The 21,877-nt window shown below is 39.0% G+C and overlaps 3 protein-coding genes across 4 annotated transcripts; all 3 read right to left on the bottom strand.

Moving 5' to 3' along the window:
- Positions 1-177: 177 nt before the first annotated feature.
- On the bottom strand, positions 178-2,802 carry ptpmt1 (protein tyrosine phosphatase mitochondrial 1). Its single transcript, XM_061276819.1, has 4 exons — positions 2,562-2,802; positions 2,268-2,348; positions 1,366-1,557; positions 178-815 (listed from the first exon to the last, which is right to left on the bottom strand). Exons 1-4 carry the CDS (start codon positions 2,706-2,708, stop codon positions 681-683), a joined length of 555 nt encoding a protein of 184 aa, XP_061132803.1. The 5' UTR covers positions 2,709-2,802; the 3' UTR covers positions 178-680.
- A 497-nt stretch (positions 2,803-3,299) lies between these two features.
- On the bottom strand, positions 3,300-11,297 carry prc1b (protein regulator of cytokinesis 1b). Its single transcript, XM_061276802.1, has 14 exons — positions 11,139-11,297; positions 10,835-10,967; positions 9,810-9,932; positions 9,227-9,460; positions 8,831-9,001; positions 7,947-8,096; positions 7,692-7,839; positions 7,444-7,580; positions 7,166-7,261; positions 6,945-7,091; positions 6,756-6,866; positions 6,533-6,649; positions 5,277-5,450; positions 3,300-4,376 (listed from the first exon to the last, which is right to left on the bottom strand). Exons 1-14 carry the CDS (start codon positions 11,147-11,149, stop codon positions 4,305-4,307), a joined length of 1,824 nt encoding a protein of 607 aa, XP_061132786.1. The 5' UTR covers positions 11,150-11,297; the 3' UTR covers positions 3,300-4,304.
- A 642-nt stretch (positions 11,298-11,939) lies between these two features.
- vps33b (VPS33B late endosome and lysosome associated) lies at positions 11,940-21,015 on the bottom strand. 2 transcript variants are annotated; one of them, XM_061276800.1, is made up of 24 exons: positions 20,762-21,015; positions 20,545-20,674; positions 19,211-19,291; positions 19,058-19,119; positions 18,920-18,969; positions 18,609-18,676; positions 18,474-18,519; positions 18,294-18,388; positions 17,589-17,693; positions 17,392-17,482; positions 17,240-17,317; positions 16,984-17,057; positions 16,829-16,915; positions 16,668-16,758; positions 16,509-16,583; positions 16,299-16,363; positions 16,161-16,215; positions 15,734-15,780; positions 14,517-14,649; positions 14,358-14,431; positions 14,155-14,256; positions 13,993-14,068; positions 12,841-12,948; positions 11,940-12,163 (listed from the first exon to the last, which is right to left on the bottom strand). In XM_061276800.1, the coding sequence occupies exons 2-24, from the start codon at positions 20,638-20,640 to the stop codon at positions 12,087-12,089; spliced, it is 1,836 nt and encodes a 611-aa protein (XP_061132784.1). In that variant the 5' UTR covers positions 20,641-20,674; positions 20,762-21,015; the 3' UTR covers positions 11,940-12,086. The 2 variants fall into 2 exon arrangements, with proteins under 2 accessions (XP_061132784.1, XP_061132785.1); XM_061276801.1 differs by having other exon boundaries at positions 20,545-20,655.
- Between the last annotated feature and the right edge of the window lie 862 nt (positions 21,016-21,877).

Below are 21,877 nucleotides of genomic sequence, written 5' to 3'. Positions count from 1 at the left end.
AAACAACAAATAAAACACACGCGCACGCACACACTTTTTAAATTAAAAGCTACTTCTACTGACTCATGTAAAAAGCTACATTAAACATCCATGATCAGATATATTACATTATCAGATACATTAAAGGCATACTAATGTATCTGATAACACTACTGCAGTTAAATGAACACAATTAGGCAGCATTTCAATATTTTATTCATGAAACAATGGCAGTATTTCAAACTACACACTAAACAATAGGAAATGTGAAAACATTTTTAAAAAAAACGCACTGTTGCGCGTAAAACTGTTGTGTATAAAATATTAAAGAAAATCCCTTTTGACTCCCTTTCACTTGAGACATTTTGAAAGGTATATATGATTGATGTTCCATTTAATAACTTGAATTACTGCACCCCTCAAAACAAAATATATTTTTCAGACTGCCAAGCAAAAACTACCAGGATAAGAATCTTTCAATACATGTTCATTTTTTGCTGTACAGTATTGGATTAACAACTAAAAATATGACCAACGCAGTAAAACTTTGAAAATGGTAATTTAAAAAAAAAAAAAAAAAAAAAAGTTCAAAATAATTATGTTCTCTTGCCACAGAACGTACAAAACGGTACCAAGAGGAGACCAACACCAAAAGGCCAATATTAAGTATGGCCGAGTCAAACTGTCCAGCAGTCGGTGCTTCACCTCTGTTGGGAAGGCGCACACACCTGCAGATGGTATTTCCTCAGCATCTCCAACTGGGCCGTATGCACCATAATGTGGGGCCGGATAGACGCCAATTTCAGACATGCTTCCTCAGGGGTCCAACAGTGGAGCTGTCAGCAAACAAAACAATCAAAATCAAACAGCTAACAGAAAGAAAAAAAAAAACAATTAGACTTCAAGAATAGATAGACTTCCATCATACGCCCTGAGTTTTGGAAATGAAATGTCACTATTTGACTACCATACTTTCAACAGTAGTTGTTGGTAAGATGCTAGTCTGCTGCCTGTGGTCTTCAACAAGGTTTCAAAAAGTTCATGTTATCTTTTTAAATGAAATCCTCAAGTGTGCGGTTTACATCAAAGTTGTGTTTTTGATTATTGTTTGTGTCCAAATATAGAGGCCATAAGCACAAAATAATCAAATTAAAAACTGAGAAAAAATCCTCACCATTATTCCTGTGTTTAGTCAGTCATCCATACTGGTGGGGGCACAAACTATTTGTTTTTGAGTGTCCCTATTACCCCTTTTTTGTAATTTGAGCAGAAACATGTATTACCTTAGAAATCTTCAATTTGTAAACAAAAATGCAAAAAGAAAAATATGAACGCAAACATGTAAACTTCATGTTTTCTCAGATTCATAAGAAATTCTGAACTGACCCGTATGAGGTATGCAGCAGCTAGTGTGGCACTGCGGGATCGTCCGGCCTTGCAGTGAACATAAACGCTGTTTCCCTTCTCTCTGTGTCTCAAAGCAAACTCGACTCCTCGGTGCAGATTCTCTAAAGTGGGAACACCGATAAGATCCACCGTGCTCAGCCTCAGTTGCTCCACCCCAGCAGCCTGCCACTCCTGCCACACAAGTATACATTTACATCTAAACAATTATTTTGACTATCATGGAATGGTTCAATACTACACCATCACTTATTTCAAATAGTGAAACTACATATTCTATGCTGCTAATGGGTTGAAATATTTCACATTCTGTGTAATGACTCTACATTGAGGTCACAAAGGACAAGGCCTTGGCCTCCGTGCTGAAGGTTGATTGAGTGCTTGAATAGATGAAAAGCATAAAAAGAACGACGACTTGCTTTTCAGTGTTTAGCTGCTACAATACAGGTGGGAAAGAAGTCTCTGGGTCGGAAAATTCTCTCACGACGTAAAGCGTTTCGAATTATTACAGCTTCGATGTCGATCGGATTTTGAATGAAGGGCCAATCCATTTCTGGGAGGAGACGGGTAGAAACTCTGAGTCTCTTGTAGTAAACCTGCCAGCGAGCAAGTTACCGCAGTAACTGACCCAGAGTCTAAGTTGCCTCGCTTCCTGGAATGGATAACTCAGAATTTCCCTCATTTTAGGGTTAACTTACTCAGAGTTTTCACATAACCCGCATTCTGGTTCGCAACTCACAAAATAAACACAGGGACTGTTAAACTTTGCATTCAGGCAGAACAGCCCTTGTGTCAACCTCCGACATGCTCCAAGATAAACACAGTCCTTTTGAGTGCCATTTGTGTTCCTTCAACTAACAAATAAGACTTTTTGATGAACTCACCTCCGCAGAGTTACAAAAGTATTTGGTCTCATAGTTTTCATTCATTGTTATAACTCCTCGGACGTTTTCAGAGTCCACCAACTGAAAGACAAAGAAAATTCCCTTGTTCAGAAAGATATTTCTATTGTTGCAAATTTGTGATAACTTCTAAATGTATGCAAATACATTAAAACCGTACAGACTCTTTTAGACTAAATACTTGCCCTTAAAGCCAAGAGTTGAATAGAAATATGGTGAGGTCCAGTTACAGAAAAATAGAGGATTAATTACTTTACAGAAAAAGAGAAGCCATACCTGTTTGGTCATGGATCTGAAGGGCAGTGCTCCAAGCAGGACCGTTTCATCCACACGGTCAAACCACCTCCGTGAAGACACCTTCTCCATGATGACATTGTAGGCGAGTGTAGGGTAAAAGAACAGTCTTGCTAAAACTGCAGACATGATTAAATTACTCGGTCTGAACGTGATTTCCTTTAACCCGGTGTATTTCGGCAGCACACACGTGACACGTTTGAGTGACGCACTAAAGTTGAGACGGTGGCCCGCCCCCACTTTGTTGTTCCGGTTGTAGTTGAACTTCCGGGCACCCCCCGCAAAATAAAGATCATTTGGTCTTATTTTTCCTATTTAATTAAAAATCTAAAATTCTTTTCATGATAGCTTGTCAGAAAAAGGGAAACTTCGTGATTTATAAGTGAAGTCTGACATTTTAAACCGGTTATCATTAGTGTTTAAGTTGCAATGGGTTTTAACATTATTTAGAAAGAAATTAGGTCAGATGAGAACGCTTGATAAATTGACACAGAATTTAACCACAAAGAAATGGCGTAAAGATAATGTTACGAAAAATAATTTGTTTTTGCTCATGCATTTGGTTGCTGACAAAGCTAAATTATAAAAACTATCATGGAGCACGAATAAAACACCCCCAGAGGCTTGTACAGTTAAGTGCACTCGAGTCCCACTTTGTTTATGATTAAAAAAAAAAAAGATGTAGCAGAGAGAAAATAAATAGTCATACACGAGGAAGTGTTCTATTGTCATTTGCTCCGTAATTTATTTACACCACATCCACCTCACATTTCAGAGGTGCAGGGTTAGGGCCCTCCTGTGCGGAGTTTGCATGTTCTCCCTATCCCTGCTTGGATTTCCTCTGGGTACTCAGGTTTCCCCCCACATTCCCAAACCATGCATGGTTGGCCGGTTGCCCACTTCAAATTGGCCATAGGTGTGACTGGCGGCCAGTTCAGGGTGACCCTACCTTCTGGCAAAGACTGTGGGGATAGGCCCCAGTACGCCCACAACCCTTGTGAGCATAAGCTGTATGGAAGACAAACGAATGACGTGAAATACTGTTAGTTCATGTATACAAAGTGAGACACGTCTTTTATATTTAGACGATGGTTTACAGGTTACTTTAACGATTCTGTCTTTTGTAAAAGCACTGTTATAGGACATATTTACATTTAAATAGGCTATTCAGCTTGTCCAAAAAACGACATTAGGAAAAGAAACAAAACAGTAGGTGAAAAAATATTAATACATGTACACACATTCATTCATAGATTGCAAACAGTTGGGAAAAATTCAAATGGAACAGTGTGTACAACTCCAGAATGAATTGGGAATTTCTTTACAAAAAAGTGCGAATATTTATACATTTGATTTGTAACCTTTACATTGCACAATTTCAAAGTTCATTGCTTAAACTTCAGTTTGTAAAAGAAAATAACACCAACAGTAAAAAGACAAGGTAGCGTTACTATAACTTATGTTTCTCTGTTGACAGTGACAGACTAGGCAAACGTGTATGATAGCAGGGCTACTAATAACCACATTAACTTCACTTAATGAAATAGTGCCACAATATATTGAGAAATGTGCATAAAATTAAAAAAAAATAAGACGAAACAAAACCAAACATTTTTAAAATCGGTGGAACGTATAACGGAAAAAACACTAAACACTGGTTGAGCTCAGCAAAGTAAAACAGAATTGGGTATTTATAGTGGAGGTATCGTGTCCAAAGGTGAGAGGTCAAAGTTTGGTGATGGTAGAGTTCAGGATGTGCTGCTGGATCTTTGGGTTAGAAGCCTTGGACAAGTCTCGCTGTCAAAAAGGCAAAACAGGACAATATTTAGAACCAAGAAAGAAACAAGTCCCTTGTCATGCCCCTTTTTCTGTTGCAAGGAATGTACAGTGTGATCTTAAAATATTCACTTTCTCTTTGTGGAAAAAAGGTCTTTATGTATTTGCTGGATGACTGATGCGTTAATCTGGAGGCAGCATTTATTGCCACACATCCCGAAACAAAGTGAGATAGAATAATAAACACTGGAGGGTAAGTTAAAGTGGACTCATAGTCCAAACATTAAAAACTAACCCTTTATAATTGTACATCCTCACTTGTGAGACATTTTACACATTGCACTTGGTTTGGAGGCAGGGCACTTAACGGAATGGGCAAGAAACATTTCGATAGCCTGTTGGAGCATTTGAGCAAAGCCATGAGAGACAACCTTTGCCAAGTTTCTTGACCTCAAAACACAAATAAATCAATATCCTCCTTTAAGCTGCTTTCACCTAGTCACTGATATCACTCAGCCACAATCTGGCATACTGAGATGTCATCACAGTGCATTAAGGTTAATTAAGTTAGGAATTATTTTTTTTTTTATGTCTGATTGTTCTAGTTAAGTGAACTACTGCATTGTTTTTACACTGACTGTTGAGAATGTTAAAAAGCTTCACACAATCTCTATACACTTGCCGCAAAATAAAACACTATTTTAACAATATCATTTGGTATAGTGTAAGAACCGTATGTCGTTTTCCAAGACATGGTATTACTACAGGATGCCAGATGAAAGATATTTTTCAGACAAAAGCGCATGCGTTAATTGACAGACATGAGATGTACATACTCAAAGGGATTTGTTGGAGTCACTCAAGGAATGACGAGAGTTAGGGGAAAGAAGAAAAAAAAACATTAAGACAACAGTCAATTACCACAAACTCCGAATACGTGCTGGCAACAGAGTTAAGGCTGATGTCACACTGCCGATGAGGAGAAGCCACCAACACACCACCTACAGGGGTTCCCCTTAAATGGGTGTCATTCTCTTTGTTACAGTTCTTCACAAGTGGATGGGGAGGTTTACCACCAATCCTTAGTGCAGGACCCTGAAAGAGACACATTCACCAGTCAGTCACCGTTTGGGACATATTGCATGTCAGGATTAAATCTCAATCACTGAAACACTACTACACACACCACTGAATTCTCCGTTCTAGTCTAGTTTTAGAAAAGAAAAACTGATCACATTTTAGAAAATTGTAGTTTTAACTCTTTTCAACAATGCCATTCTATTTATTGTTATTGAATATTTATTGATCCCCAGGGGTGGGGAAATCCAGGCCCCAGCAGTATTCATACCACTGTCAATATCGCATAAATCCCAAAGGAAGCAAAGCCAAATCCAATTGGTGCCTCATAGGCAAAAAATACATCCATTTCAGACGTAGAGACTGTGATTTTAATTATGTTCAACATATTTTCCACACTTTATGCTTCATGTTTCGAGCGCGATTAAATTATTGTCAATACTGTTTCTCAAAATAACTGCAGCTTCACGGCAGTCACTCTCCCTCCCAACCTGGCTGCTCAGACTGCGCTTGCATTGCAAAAAATATAAAAGTGGCCCATTTCGGATTTAGAAACAAAACAAAAATCAGAATAGAAATTTTTGTACTTAAAAAATGTCCGAAAAAACTATTGGCCCCCGAGGCCCCTTCACTTTATCAAATCTGCCCCTCCTTGCAAAAGATTTGGACAACCATGCACTATACTAACCAGGAGGAGATCATGCCGAGCCAAACCAAAGTTAATCGCAATTGCGCATGAATCTCCTGTTGCATTGTGGTCTAGTACACAATACTAAAGTTTTGTAAACCCTACCCAATACTTTAACGCTACATAAACCTTTGCCTTAATAACCATTCCCACACTGTTCTGTGTATGTATTGTACCTTTACAGTAAAGGAAATAAATTTAAAAAATCACTCATAAATTTGCAAATTATGGAATCCGCTATAGGTGAAGCGCAAAGTGGCGAGGGGTTATTGTAACTAAATATCAGATACAGGTTGCATTTGGGCGAAAAAAAGAACTGAGGTGCAGTGTGAACAGATTGTTTTCCAGCACCTGTATTTGAAGAAAGAAAAAAACAAAAAAAGAAAAAAAAAACTCAATTCTTTCCACCAACCTTGTTAGGAGTTAAAGGCGTCCTTGGCCGTGCCATTGGTGAACGACAGACAGTTCCACCATAGGCAGAACGCATCGTGCTGTTGGGTGTGGCCATAGAAGTACTGGAAGTGGCATTCTGAGAATGAGAGGGAAAAAATATTACTGATTAAAAAAACAAATGACCACTAAGCTAATACCACAACAGAAGCACTGGAGGAAAACCTATGCTTTTTTGTTTTTACCATCCCTCGTGATTTGTAAGGTTTAAGGTGGCCCAGCATTCTGCGCTTGGTGGTTTGTACGGCTGTTCCATACAACATATCCTCCTCAGTCTGCTTGCTTTTCTTCAGTTGCTGTTCCGAATTTGAAAAGAAGAATGTCAAATCATGCAGAAGCAAATCAGTTTTGCATATAGTAGTTAACATGCTTACCCTTTCTAGTTTTTCTCTTTCCTTCTCTGCGTGATGCATCTCCCACTGTTCCTCCACATACTGAAGAAACTTTTGGCCATTGACCAAAAACTCACTGCCCTGCTCACTTTCCCATGCATCAATCTGGGCTTTGAGTTTCTTTTCCAACTTAATAAAACAAACTTGGTTTGTTATTATTATTATCACCAAGTGTTCAAAATTTCTGCGCTGGTAGTTCTTACCTTTGGCAGCATTTTATGCAACTCAGCCCTCTGTTTCTCCTCTTTGAGCAGATTCCCACCCCTGTTAGTAAATCTCGATGGATCTGATGCTTTTTTCTGAAATAAAAATTCAACTTTTTATGTAAATGCCTTGCAACCATTGTGTTTCTACAACTTTTGAGTGAAATAAAACGATTTTTAAACTGAAATGAACTAGTGTGGTTCAGAGCAAAGCAACAGTTTTAGCTGCACTCACAATTACTTTTTTTCCTCATTTTTCAACATTCAAGAAGACTCACTTCTAACTCCAGGAAGAGTCTCCAGCTTTCTTCCCACTGCTGAACACCATCAAAAAGCTCTTTGTGATCCTCGTAATACTTCTTCAAACGCTGAATCTCAGCATCATGCACACTCAGAAGCTCCTCAGAGAAATCCTCTAACGTATCAAGTTTTACATTTAGCACAAAAAAAACAACAACAACAACAACAAAGAACAACTTGTACCAAAGACTAATATTTTTTACTGACTGGGAAAAAGTCAACTCACCGCTGAAATACGGGGAAAACGACTGCCGTTGCTCATTACTTAAGAAGCACTTCTCCCAAAACACAGCAATCTCAGAGCGGATGACATCTGTGACTCTGTGAATGTTATGTAGTTTTAGTTCTTCCAGATGATTTATCTCCGCTTGCAACTGAAATGGCAAACAAATGCATTAAAAAAAAAGAAAAAGGCAAAAACTAATGCAGTAATAACATCAGACAACAAAAATATAAATGGATAGTAAGAATGACATCTTACCGCCTTCAGGTTGCGCTTCTTGGACATGACCATGTGTTCATCGAAAGGTTGTCTCTCCTCCTGGGACACCTGCAATCTGTCCCACAGCTTCTGGATCTTCTCTCGAAGAGCTTCACACGCTGCCTCGTTCTCTGCCTTGTGCTGCTCCAGCTGCAACCCATCCGTTACATCAGCCGTCGCTCAGCTTGTTTTGGGTAGTTTCTAAATTCCAATCTGTTTTGAAGTGATTGAGGGCCATCCAGAAGCAGGCATTCTCACAAACCTTTTCTCAGCTCCCCGTCCGGTGTAGGAAGGTTTTCACAACCCCTGCGACAGTATTAGTGGCGAGACACTGCCAGTGTGTCAGCGCTGAGGTCACCAAGAGCCTAAATATCTGACGCCATTTAAGTTGCAACGGGCAACAGATGTGCAAACAAGCAGTTTGGACAGGGCAAGCTCTCGCTTTGGTGAGTGCCGTCTGAAAGGGCTTAGTGAATTGTCCACATCAATTTGCAATGCAGACATGGTGGCGGCAGCTTATTATTAACAGGTTGGACAGCATTCAGGGAGCTCATTTGCAAAACATTGCGCAAGATTCAAACTAAAGGCAATGCCTATACGAGGCATAAAACAGTCCCATCAATGACACGTTCAATGAGAATTTATGTCCTTGAATTTAAAATGAAGTGATCAGGGTAAATTGATTTAAATGCCTTTATAGGGGCTCTGTGTGGTAGTGTAGTAGTAATGCCATACAACACACAATAGTAATCAGGTGTTTTTTGACACGATTCAATTGAAGTAAGGTCAAGTGTTTTGAATTTGATGAAGGAATTGGATTTGCATTTTCCGGCTCAGTCTTGAGCATAGGCACGTGTAAAGGAGACCAGGAAAACCCATCTTACCTGACAAAGAAGCAGTTTGAGTGAGGTAATATTATCACGAGACAGGCAAAAAGTTTCCTCATCCTCGCAGACAACATCCTTCTCAAAGCTGGTCTCTGGAATGTGATCCAGATCGTTCATGCACAAGATGATCTGCTTCTTGAGGCCCACAAACTCAGCGTACCGGTTTGTCTGTCCATAGAGAAAAGGGGCAAACGCTGAAGAAATGACATTTGATTTGGTGAGTGTATTCATTTAATTCTCATTCTCGTCGTTTTCTTCAAGCATTACGTGATACTATACAGAAGCTACTCTGTCTGTCAAGCTGAGTAGGTTTGTCAGGTCTGTGTGTGCGTGCCGTCTTTAATTGAAGATTTCAGGAAATGATGGCTGGAAATAGTGCAACAGAGCACCTACCTTCTCTGCATTCTGGTTCGTAATATGTTGTTGAAAGCTCTCTAGTTGGTCCATTGTTGGAACAGAATGTGGGGAGATATCAAATGGAATGGAGCACAGGATGTCACAAAGCTCCTGGTCCTCCTCAAGCAGAGCCTTCAGCTGTTGCATGCGGCGAGTCTTCTCCTTTAGCAGGTCCTCGACTCGCGTACGAAGGGTCTTCTCCTGAAGGAGCATGCTGAGACCAGCCTGATCCTGAATCAATACAGAGAAATCACAAGAACATGTTCATTGTACAAAATGTGAAGTTTCCTCAAATTATCGTGAGTTTACTTTTTTGAGAGATTTCCGTTTTCAGACTAAACCACACACACCTACATAGAACCTGAAACAAAACTAACTTAGCACTGTAAATCTTCTAAATTAGGGTCCAGCTTCTTGGAATGAATTGTGTTTGAGCTTAAGGTTCGTACTGTACTGTACAACAAACCGCCTGTAGTGAAATATTACATAGCGATGTCTTCAGTTTGGTATGGACAATTTGCTGACTGTAACACAGTATGTATTAGTGAACATTTTTAAGACATTGACAGTTGACACCGACTTGACACATTGGAATCTGAAGTTCATGACAGAGCTTCTCCACTTCAGTTTTGCAGTTCTGAATGCTGCTTATAACTCTGTTCCTCAGGGATTCTTCTTCTTTGATCATCATCTTGAGTAAGTCCTGGAGGACAGAATTATCATTTAGTTAACCGAATTGAAATCAATACACTTGAGCCAAACAACAAATTATTTGCTAAAGAATAACTTTCAATAGTATGACAAAATGTACACTGTATTGCAAACATAGTAAGATCAAAAAAAAAAACAAAAAAAAAGTGAGACACTCCAATAAGGGAGTTCACCCTATTCTAGACAAGCATACTTACATTTTGAATAGCTGGCTCAAAACCCGTCTATTTCTTGGCCTTGAACACCAAAATTATGAAATTATGATGAAAGTGATATATAGTCCTAAATCACAGGTGTCAAACTCAAGGCCCGGGGGCCAGATACGGCCCGCCTCATCATTTTATGTGGCCCGCGATGACAAATTGTGCATCAAATTCGTGTGTCATTACTAGAATTGCAAATTGTCTTCACTTTCAATAATACCTTTTTAAAAAAATATATTTTACCAGTTTCTACTCGTCTGATTTGAAAACGAGTTATTTGTCAGCTTGTTTTGTAGCTTTTACCCTGTATAATACGAGGTGCTCATACATTTATTTGGGTTGACAGTCATAATGGCCCTCCAAAAGAAGCTATGACTACAATGCGGCCCGCGAAAAAAATTAGTTTGACACCCCTGGTCAAGAGTAATGAATTCTAAAAAGAAACATTGGTGCAGTTACAACTTTTAAATTCCAGCTAAGATAAATAATACATAAACAAAAAGCTCAAAGTGTCATTCAAAAAGAAATATTGTGTGGTGTAGGCACCGACACGAATCTACTCATCCCATTAGAATATTGCAGGTGCACTTCAAATTTTAGGCAAGTGTAATATCAGAGTCAGAGTCAGAGTCAGCATCGCACCTTGAATAACATTCAAGGTGCAGTTTCGATAGGCTGTAATATGTCTCACCTCAATGTGTTTCTTGACAGCATTAGTTCTCTGTAGCCTTTGGTCTTCTGGTATGCCAATCTCCTCCCAAATGTCCTTCAGGTAGACCAAGGCTTTGGTGAGGCATGACACAGACTCCGCTGCTAATACCTCACTGCAAAAATGACAGCATTTAGTTACGAAGACTACAATAGCTTTAAATCACTGAAAGGGGATTCAAACAAATGCTGTGTTCGGTGCATTGGCCCGAAACCGTTTAACATATTTTATAAACATGTCACGGATTGTTCGATACCAGTACAAAAATATAAAATTAAAACCATACCTTTTCCTCATTGTTAACGGCGTTGCGACTGCGTCCGTTCGAATAAAAGAGATGAAAATGCTTCAAAAAAGGAAAATACTGATCAACTCTGGGACTCGCCTTCAATCGTCCGTTTGTCTCCGTCGTTCAAAACACGCACCGTGCAGAGTTCTGCTCTCCGATTGGCTCGTTCAGCTATGACGCGCATGGCACTTTACGCGTTGCACCGCCCACCCCAAATATTTCCACGGGTTAATCTGGATTTCAAACAAGCACACAACACATTTTTAATGACCAGTCATTCTTGACCAGAACACAAAAAAACCGCACAAAATTGTATGTCAATAGTATGTATACTTTTTGTTCCTCTAGGTTTGGACAAAGTTAAGGAATCTTACATCAGTGTGGATGTAAGATTATGAGAATTATGAGATTTTACTTTTAAAATGTTAGCACGTGAGCCTCACTGTGCAGAGGTTGTGTGTTCGATTCCAGCTCCAGCCTTCCTGTATGGAGTTTGCATGTTCTCACCGTGCCTGTGTTGGTTTCCTTCCACATTCCAAATACATGCATAGTAGGCTGATTGAGCACTCCATATTATTTGTAAGTGTGCGTGTGGTGAGTGTGAATGGTTGCTTGTTAGCTGGCGAGGAGTTCAGGGCGTTCCCCCTGACCCCTACCACCCAAAGACGGCTGGGATAGGCTCCGGCGACCCTCATGAGAAAAAGCGTTTCGGATGATGAATAAATTAACTTTTCAACAGTCATATTTTACTGTGACAAAAACACAGAGAGACATTCAAAATGACAAAACAACCGTAGATAAAAAAAAAAAAAAGCATTTATTTGATGTTGCACATCTTAAATCAATTCTTGTCAGCCCATCTCTGATAAGTGAGCGACTATCAGAGTTGGTTGTCAAGTGACAATAATGTTTGTGAGGTCCATCGTGTTGTCCTGACAGGCATCATCATCGGTTGTCCAGCAAGGCCTCCAACATTCTTGAACTGCTCGTAATGGCAGTCGTTACCACGATAAATTTATATCCTGTATACAAAAAGGAATCAGTATTAAATTGTGTTAGTGCATATTGCACATCACAGCAAGAACTTATTAAACAGAAATTGCCAGGATGCTTTCTGAGCTATATCTATCAATTAGTAGCTATTCTATTATTTTCGCCAAATTTATAAACTAATCTACTTCTTAGTTCTTACATAATCATGGGCGCAGATGACACGGGGGGGATGGGTCCCGCACAGTTCCATTAGGTTCACGATCAGTCCCCTTCAACCTTCGCCACGTAAGGTGACAAAAAACAAACAGCCAGTAAAACAGAGGACTAATGTTCCTCTTCCATCAGGACGGGCAGGGAGCCTGCATAGCATACGGTGCAACTAACTGATGTGTTTAAGTTCCACCAAAGATGTGGGAATTTTTACTTCTGTCAGAATTTTATGCACTGAGTGTACATGGTCCACATCTCCCCAGTTCCAAAATCCCATCTGCGCCCCTGATAATAATCGTGTGTTAAGATTAGAGTAGATGTCGAGCCTGTTGCAGTACAAGCTCTATTTCTGTATACAGGATCAAGTTTCAAGATTATATTTTTAATGATCAATAATCATCTTTCAAAGACAACAAAATTCAACAGCAGCAAAAAGGTGGTGCAATAAGAAATTCATGGCAGTTGTTTAACATTTATTTGATATTAAATTGATTACCTCTTTCTCTACCAAGAAAACGTAAAGCTGAAATCTCAGAGTAGGTGCATCCCCCAAGGAACATGACGACAACGATGCGTTGCGCCTCATTTTTTGCTCCATTTTTGCCTGACACAAGACAGAAAACTTTTAGGACAAGCCCATTCAAAACCATGGTGCATTCACTGGCACTCTAACTGATAGAGACTTTTATTAAGCCTGTCATGGACATTAAGAACATCACAGAAGCGATATTATCACCAGAGATGGGCACATTAACCTTTTGCGGGTCCGCCCTCTACCTGAACACCCTTCCGTCATCGCCGTCCCTCCATCCTTATTCATAAAATAATCGCCCCTTCGTCCCCACCCATCCTTGTCATTGAAAAGAGCTACTGTTACTGACCTGGCAAGAGCCAGATCGATACCTGAAAACTGAGTACAATATTTCAAGCCAATTGGGCAATGTGGCAACTTGCATAGCCTATCAAATTTTTGTTTAGTCCAATAAATAACCCTTACCAGATGACAATATATTACAAGATTTGGTTGGAGTCAATTTCGTTTCTGTCATTTTTAACCTGTCATAAATAGGATTTTAGAAAAATCCCTTTACTTCACTTGAGTCTCCTTTTGCCACCTTTATATTTCGTCAGAACATACTGATTACACGGAAACAGAAACACTGTCGTTTTATTCAAAACGTCTCATCCTCCGTCCGCAAAATGAATGCTGTTTGCAAAATCTTGGACGGACTGACCATTCTGTCCCGAAAACGCAATGCCCATCTCTAATTATCACAATTATATTCAGATGACTATATACGCAAAGGAGGAAAAGATCAGCATTGTAGAATTACAGATGACTATAAAGTATCGCAAACCTCCGACGTTACTTTCATTGTATTTGTATGGCAATAAATATAATTTGCAACAGTCAAACTCATGCAATGACTTTTTTTGTAATACAATATTATGATGCCCAAGGCTAATATTTGACACATATTAATTACATGTATAATATTGTCTAAAAATATGTAATGTATATGTACATTCAAGGTATATTATTCTTAGGGAATTCACTTCAAAATAAATAGCCATGAATAGCACACAACTTAAAAAAGCAAACAATTGACGACAAACGCAGCTTTATGAAATCCGATCAATATCTTACCTGTGACAGCAAACTCATTTCCATTTAGCAACCTGGTAACTTCTTCAAGCCCAGTCCAACCATCTCGCTCTAACACCTGTGAATTATGCACAAAATTGGTTTAATCAACTTTGATACAGTTGAATTAAAAAAAAGAAAAAAAAAGAAATCCTGCTTATTTACCTGCTCTATGAGCTTGCAGCTCAGTGGGATATAGGCGCCACTGAAGATGTAAGCCATGTCCCTCGGGACGTGCAGGTCATACCCTTCATCTGACTTGGGCACCTTTGTGTGAAACAACAACGTATACGTGCAGGGTCATGACCAAAGAAAAGCAACATGATATCATTGAATATGATAACATCAAATAAAACTTGATGTTATACCAAATTCAGTTTTCTGCTTAGGGCCCTGAAATTGCTTTTCTTTGCCAAGGATGAAAATGCATCTGTTAGCTTCCCTAGAAAAAGAATAGAAAAAACAGCAAAATAAAAGAACTCACCCCAGTTGTCATGTCATACTGAATCTTGCAACAGAAAACTTGCCTGCTGTCTTATCGTTGACCAGTTTACCCACTTTGCTCTCCATAACAGCCAGTGTTTCACCTTGCTGTTGCTCAACCAGCAGCCCCGACTGCTTGAGGTTTGCAAATGTGAGCAGGTGGTCCACTCCATAACTCTAAGCAGAGAAGAGAAGAGATGACTTCACAACACAAAATTAAACTGCTACTCACAAGACTGTGGGCAATAAGTTAACACTGATGAAGGAAAACATCTTTGCCAGATTGAGATTACAGTTTTAATGACTAATGTCTCTAAAGCCATTACAATTATGATTTCCGCATTTTCAATTTTGCTGCAAATGCTGATTGAATTAACTTTTGCTCTTTGCACTCAGCCTCAATTCATTGCAATAGTTTGATTGGAAAATGGAACCCCATAATTGGAAAGATATACGACACGGAGCAAAATAATTGATCATTTTGTTTGTATTTTTAATCAATATTGTTTAGGGCTAAGAACAGCCAATAAGTCACCATTTCAGAGAAACCTAAACATCATAAAACATTCGGCAGGAATATTTTCTTCATAAAAAATATTTGCAAATTGGTTTGATTAATGTATATGATTGAAGTTTCCACCTTTTGAATTTAACTACTCAAATAAATGAAAAGCTATGGTAACTGTATTTAACATATTGAGATGCAGCTATGTAGTCTTAAAATATTCAACTAGAGCAGCGGTTGTCAACCGGTGGTCCGCGGCCCTTAAGTGGTATGTGACGGTATTGCATGTGGTCAACAAAATTAGAAATGGAAAATAATTGTAACATTTTTAAAACTAAAATAGATTTATTATTTTAACCTGATTCATTTTCCAGCTAATTTTGTGAATCATTTACCCATTCAAATTATGTCAAATGTAGCTGAGATTCCCAAAATAGACATACAGATGCAAATGAATAGCCTGCATCTTTTTCCCCCCAAAACAAAAAATAAATTTTTGTAATAGTTATTTTGCTTCGGTGCTAAATAAAATAATATTCCGCCAAAGCAGTGGTCCCCGAGTTGCTTCTTGGTTATAATGGCGGTCCCTTGGACAAAACCAGTTGGTAAAACCTTGACTTAGAGGATTCAAACATTTCACTTCAGCTGCTGTTGAAGCGGCAAAAGTTGTTTTTTGGAATTGTTTTAGTCATGGTACCTATGCTATGCTATGACAAAAATGAAAAGCCAGTAACGGCAGAAGATGGGAAATCTCACCTGCAAATATTGTGTTTTTAAAGACCGGTAGTCTTTTGGCAGGAGTCCTGCATGATGATAAACAAATTACGGTAAAGTACAATAAAATAAAGTCTGTATCTCACTGAGGTGTTAGCACGCGTAGGGAATGTCTATATTTTGTCTGTCAGTCTAAAAGATTACAAACGGTTGCAAATGGTTGTAAACAGTTTTTCCTTCTGCAAAGTTAAAAATGTGATGGTGATGAGAAAAACTTTTTCAATTGAATGTTGCAAACAGTTGGAAAGGCGTTTGCCAGACATTCCTAAACGCTTTTAATGGTTGCAAACAGTTTCCTGGGGAAAGAAACGTTGCAAGGTGGGCGAACCTTTGCTGCTCAGTGAGCTACAGGCTTATGATTTATTTTTTGAAAGCACTTTGAACGTAAATGTAAAAAAAAACAACTGACCATTTTCTGTTAAAGACAAAAGGCATAGTAGTCTAAGACTTTCAGTCCTGGAGACCTTAAGAAAACAATCACAGGAGGTTAGTTTTTAACTACATGCATAATGCTGTATATAATACTGACTCTTTAAAGAAAACCCACCTGCCTGTTGATATGCTCCTCAATGAAAGAAATACATTCACGGATTTCAAAACCTTCTAGTAAAGCTGTAAGGAAGAAAAAAAAAAATAAGACCACAATTTTGCATCAATGTGATGAATTAGCAACTGAATAGTCAAACACACAAATTAGATGGCATCAGTGTGTGGCAACATCCCGACACACACACAAAAAGCATTTACAGTAACTTACAGTGTTCTGTTTTTAAAAGCTCCTGGAAATCCTGTTTTGTTTTCTTCTTCATCATTGATTCACTTGCGGCGATGTCTGTGAGATCAACAGCCACCCAGTTTGTTCATAATTCAGCAAATTGAGTCTATCTGGCATAGATTACTTTGCTTCAAAACTCACGCAGGCTCAGGAGGCGATGTTCTTGTTTCAAGCCTTTAAGTTCTTCTGAGACAAATGTTTTCATCTGCTTTATGTCCATCCCTCTGCGTTTCTAACAAATTGAAAATGAAAGATTTTGGTCACTCCATGTGCAAAGAAGAACATCATTTTTATTGACTTACATCATACGCAGTCTGGAGATTCTTGGCTTTCTGACTAAGAAAGCTGAAGACATTGGAGAAATGTTCATTTCTGATTTCATTAAAGACCTACGAGACAAACAATGTTAAATACATGCTTGAGTGAAAGCATTTTACACTTCAAAAGCCAGTCTTACCTTATCTTGAGAATTCAGCATGACTTTGATGCTTTTGTCTGTGGAAGAGACATCAGGTCCAAATTCCACACATCCTATGGAAGAAAAATGGGTCTGTGATTACATTTGAAAACATCTACGGGGGGGACAAGTCTGAATTACATGCTGCTGTGTATAATAAAAAAAAAAAAAAAAAATGCAGTGATGCATATCCTTAATAATTTTACATGTAGTATTTTTATTTAGTGAGGCTTACAGTGACTAGCTTGTTACCCACCACATTTGATTCTGAATATATCATCCACGAGTCCTTCATAAACTACTTGAGAGCACATAGGGGTGACAAAGTCCACATCTATAATGACATTTGACAAAATTAGTAAAGCAAAGTGATAACTTTAAGTGAGAAACAGAATCACAGCTACTCACCCCTATCAATTAAGAAAACGGTTCCTATTTCAGCGTTCCGAGCCTTCTGGTCTCCCTCTTCCTCTTGCTCTCTCCAAGACTCATATGTCATCTGATACAAGACAAAAATCAAAAACAATGTCAGCTGCCCATCAAATCAAAAGGTAACTACATACGACTCAAATCATGATAAACTTTCGTTAAAGGACCAAGTGTACCTTTGAACACCTTCCAATACCATAAACCTTTGAAAATGGTCCGTAAATGGAGTTAAGAAGATGTAGAGCACTCCCAGCTGTCCTCACCCAACGCAGATCTCCAGCCTGGGTGACGCACACATAGGATGTAAGTATGATTCACACAAGAAAGAAAATGCATCAAATGCACAATTAAAGTCTATACAATGAGACGGACTGGTGGAGCATCAGTTCACACTGTATGATTTCAGATGAGCGTACTACAGCTTACACATAATACTGTAACCAGTGAGGGACGTGTGAGCAATGATAATAGTGCTGAAAATAAATAAATAAATAAATAAATAAATAAATAAATAAATAAATAAATAAATAAATAAATAAATAAATAAATAAATAAATAAATAAATAAATAAATAAATAAATAAATAAATAAATAAATAAATAAATAAATAAACAAACAAACAAACAAACAAACAAACATGTGATTTAAAAAATGTATTTTACTCATTTACCCATGACTGACATTAAATACCAGCATGGTGTATTTTTGTGAAGGAGAGTTGGAGAAGGCCCAGAAAAACATAATGTTCTGTTGCTTTGATATTCCATATTTTGAATTTACATTTGTCATTTACACCATTCAATAGTTTTTCTGAATCTTTTTTTAATTAGTTCTAATCAAAATGACAGATATTTAGCATAGACATATAGTGTATTAATTACCAGATAATTGTCCCGAAAAAACTCTGGGAGCTCCAGACTGATGATGTCATAGTCCAAAGGAAGAAGATAGAAGGCCCATTCATCCATTGTCACATCTGGATCAAAAAAGCCAAAATAACTGCACCATTTGTAATGTCCCAGGTGAGCGGCAACAAATAGAACAGGTGCAAGCGCTCGAACCTCCAAAGACGCCCTGCTCCTCCAGTACTGTCTCACATGCATAAAACTGGAAGACAGACATGGACAACACATGATTATCCATAACTTCAGAGCAAATAAGGTTTATTTTGGGTTGAACACCAGGATACCAAATACCTTCTGAGGCGTAAATATAATTTTGTATCTTCTACATTTTCCGGCAGCTTTGTCTGTTTTGGCCACATCTGGAGGTGGAAATCGGCATAATGTTATAAAGTCTTAATTGGCATTTAACTGAAACATACAGTATGTTATTCTGACCTATCTCAATTTATATCTAGAAAAACAATTGCTGTCATAAACAAAAGGCAGTCACCAATTTGGGTCAAACTGCTGTTTATTGTTTGTAAAGCTGGCAATTGTGAATGATTAATTAAATACAAAATTATTAAACATTGAATAAATATTGAATATGTGGACAAACTTACCACATATCCACTTCACTGTTTGTATTCTTGGCCGGATCAGAAAACAAAGCCTGAAGAGAGTAAAGTCACATTGTCAGACGTCTTCAAGTTGAAGTGTGCTGGAGTATTTTTCAAGGCATGTGTATCAATACTACTCACTGATCTGATGTGCTAATGATGGGTTTATACTCTACTTTGTAAAGTTTGTCAACGTCATGTTGCTGTTACAAAAGCAGAGATGAATAAGGTTTTAAAATACTAATTGAGATTCATTTTTGATCATGTTAAATTGAAACAGTGGGTAAAGTTCACCTTTAGAATGGCAACATTGGCGATACGATCCAGCGGGCTCATCAAGTCTGCCTCAATGAAAAGGTCCTTCTTTCCTGGAAGCTGCATGAAAAAAAAACATAAATTGGCACTTCATGATGAAAGTATCTTTCAACAACTACACTTGGGCCACGTAGTTATATAACAAAACCGTACAGCAGGAAACATTTACCATTCAGTTAGTCGATTTGATCACCCACAACAGAATATTGAACTTTCTTCACTTATTATAAGCTCCAAACAAGCACGTCTGCCTCAGAATTAGGAGGCTGCGGCTTCAATTCCACCTCCGGCCCTCCCTGTGTGGAGTTTGCATGTTCTCCCCGTGCCTGCGTGGGTTTTTTCCGGGATTCCGATTTCCTCCCGTATCCCAAAAAATTGCATGGTAGGGCAATTGAGCGCTCCAAATTGCCTCTAGGTGTGAGTGCGGATGGTTGTTCGTCTCTATGTGCCCTGCGATTGGCTGGCAACCGGTTCAGGGTGTCCCCCGCCTACTGCCTGATGACTGCTGGGATAGGCTCCAGCACGTCCGTGACCCCCGTGGGGACAAGTGGTATAGTAGATGGATGGATAAACTCCACACAAGTCACACATGTATTACACAAATACAGGAGGAAAACAACTGTCAACCTTACTGCGAGAATGATTGGATGCTTTATTTTTTTTAAGCAATCCAGTACTTCTGTTAAGTACACTTATGTCATATTTAACTTTCGAGTACAAAATATTTGCATGCATTTTGTTTTTAGACATCTATTTAAGTACAGTTTGTACCTATTTTTAGTGCACTAAATTTACATTGAATAATTGTTTATGCACTTTATTTTCTTACATTGAGTACACCCAGCAGATTTTAGTGGGTTATTTTTCAGTAGCCAATATACAGTGCTGTTTATGAATGAAGGCTGTCTTGTGACTGATGAGCACTTGTGGAGTGGTTGGGAAGGGAAAGTATTTGGGGGGTTAGGGAATTTGTGTAAAAAGAATATATATGTTATTCGGTGAAATTATCATTTTACAGCTCTATTACCAGAATGAGCAACCAACTTTGGAGCACTTAAAAGGTCAACAGTAAACTGAATCTTGGAAGTGAAACCGGAAATGGAGGCGAAACTGAAAAGCCACATAATAGGATTAGTATGCATATATTTTATAGTGTCCTGCAAGATTTAATTAATGTAACACACAACCCTGTTTTGATGATGGAGGAAACCCATTAACATTGCTGATCATTTCCATTAATGTAGGCTTAAAAATTTTTTTTAGGATGATATAGTGGAAATGTTTGATCATGATTCCGTGCCAGGAATTATTACCTGTTCCAGCAAGTAGACGAGCTGATCTCTGGCCAGTCTCTTGAGCAGAGTGAAGTCAGGAAGCTCCGGGCAATCTGTCCTGGCACTGTAAGCCATGCTGCCGAACCAAATCTGCACCCGTATCCACTCACTTAGTATACACATATAGTAGACATTACACCCACCAATAATATAAAGCGCATCTTTTGATTTTAATGAAGACGCAGAGTAGACTAACCTCTGAGCAGAGGCTTCACCCCACTCTTTGCTAGCTTAATCAGCTTAATGCTAAAAACACAGTCTTTCGATCGTACACAAACTGGGCAATAAGATCATGATATCAACGCGGTAGTATTCAACTACTGAGGTTGTGATTATAAATTGAAAAAACACAATCTGAGAGAGTTTGGAATGACAACAGTGATCATTTTGTAATATTGACAGCCGTCAGGGATGGGTCTTTTTCTTCTTTTTAGTTGCTTGCTGCCAAGACCGTTTGGAAATTACTCGATACCGCCACCTGTTGACATAAAGGTGTGCCAACACTGCCTGAAAGGGTTATTTTAACTTGGAAATTTCAAAAACAGCCTAAATCCAGTCTGTAATGACTCCTGCCCCTTTGATTAGATAATTTAACATCACATTTCTCTTTCTACCTTAGACTATCTAAAAAGATACCTATCCCATTGAGGAAAACATTTTGGTGTTATCTAGCTAGAACAGGGTTTTTACTGTTTGTCTCCACAGGACTATCTCATAGGAATCATCATCTCGATCGAGCATTGTGGCGAGCTCTCGTTGCTATCTTAGCAAGCTACAAGCGAGCATAGCAAAGCGAGACTTGCTAAGATTTTCCAACGCCCCCGCCGCGTTCGACGACGACGCCGCCGCGGTCGACGACGCCGCGTTCGACGACGCCGAGTTCGACGACGACGACGCCGAGTTCGACGACGGCGCCGGGTTCGACGACGGCGCCGAGTTCGACGACGGCGCCGAGTTCGACGACGACGCCGAGTTCGACGACGCCCAGACAGGACGACGAACGTAACCCGACCAGCCAGCCAGCTGCTCACCTGCTCCGGACCACCGGTGCAATAACCATGAAGACCAAATGTGCTAATTGTGCTCGTGGAGTAACCACAAAGTCGAAGGCCGTCCAGTGCAGTCTGTGCGACGGATGGATTCACATCGCCTGCTGCGGTATTGAGAAGGCGGAATATGAATGCCTACGGATGGTAACCTCCTCGGCTGTGAACTTCCTCTGTGACCACTGTCAGTGTGTATTTAGCGATATGCGCGTAAAGTCAGGACTTCCACCACTCACTCCCCAAAACGCTCCCGTAACTCAAGTTTT

This window comes from Syngnathus typhle, linkage group LG4, assembly GCF_033458585.1.
Source record: "Syngnathus typhle isolate RoL2023-S1 ecotype Sweden linkage group LG4, RoL_Styp_1.0, whole genome shotgun sequence".
NCBI lineage: Eukaryota > Metazoa > Chordata > Actinopteri > Syngnathiformes > Syngnathidae > Syngnathus > Syngnathus typhle.
The sequence above is the reverse complement of the archived record's forward strand: the minus strand, read 5'-3'. Positions and strand labels throughout refer to the sequence as shown.

What these genes read in the sequence shown, in the direction of transcription:
- ptpmt1 (XM_061276819.1), bottom strand. Translation starts at nt 2,708, where the DNA reads ATGTCTGCAGTTTTAGCAAGACTGTTCTTTTACCCTACACTCGCCTAC. An exon ending in TCAGATCCATGACCAAACAG is followed by an intron (nt 2,349 to 2,561) that starts GTATGGCTTCTC and finishes TTTGTCTTTCAG; the next exon opens with TTGGTGGACTCTGAAAACGT. An exon ending in ACTTTTGTAACTCTGCGGAG is followed by an intron (nt 1,558 to 2,267) that starts GTGAGTTCATCA and finishes CTTGTGTGGCAG; the next exon opens with GAGTGGCAGGCTGCTGGGGT.
- prc1b (XM_061276802.1), bottom strand. An exon ending in CTGTCAAGAAACACATTGAG is followed by an intron (nt 9,933 to 10,834) that starts GTGAGACATATT and finishes TCTGTCCTCCAG; the next exon opens with GACTTACTCAAGATGATGAT. An exon ending in AAAGAGAAAAACTAGAAAGG is followed by an intron (nt 6,867 to 6,944) that starts GTAAGCATGTTA and finishes AATTCGGAACAG; the next exon opens with CAACTGAAGAAAAGCAAGCA.
- vps33b (XM_061276800.1), bottom strand. Translation starts at nt 20,640, where the DNA reads ATGGCTTACAGTGCCAGGACAGATTGCCCGGAGCTTCCTGACTTCACT. An exon ending in CGTTTTCTTAATTGATAGGG is followed by an intron (nt 17,318 to 17,391) that starts GTGAGTAGCTGT and finishes ATGTCATTATAG; the next exon opens with ATGTGGACTTTGTCACCCCT. An exon ending in GGTCAACGATAAGACAGCAG is followed by an intron (nt 14,432 to 14,516) that starts GCAAGTTTTCTG and finishes TTCTTTTTCTAG; the next exon opens with GGAAGCTAACAGATGCATTT.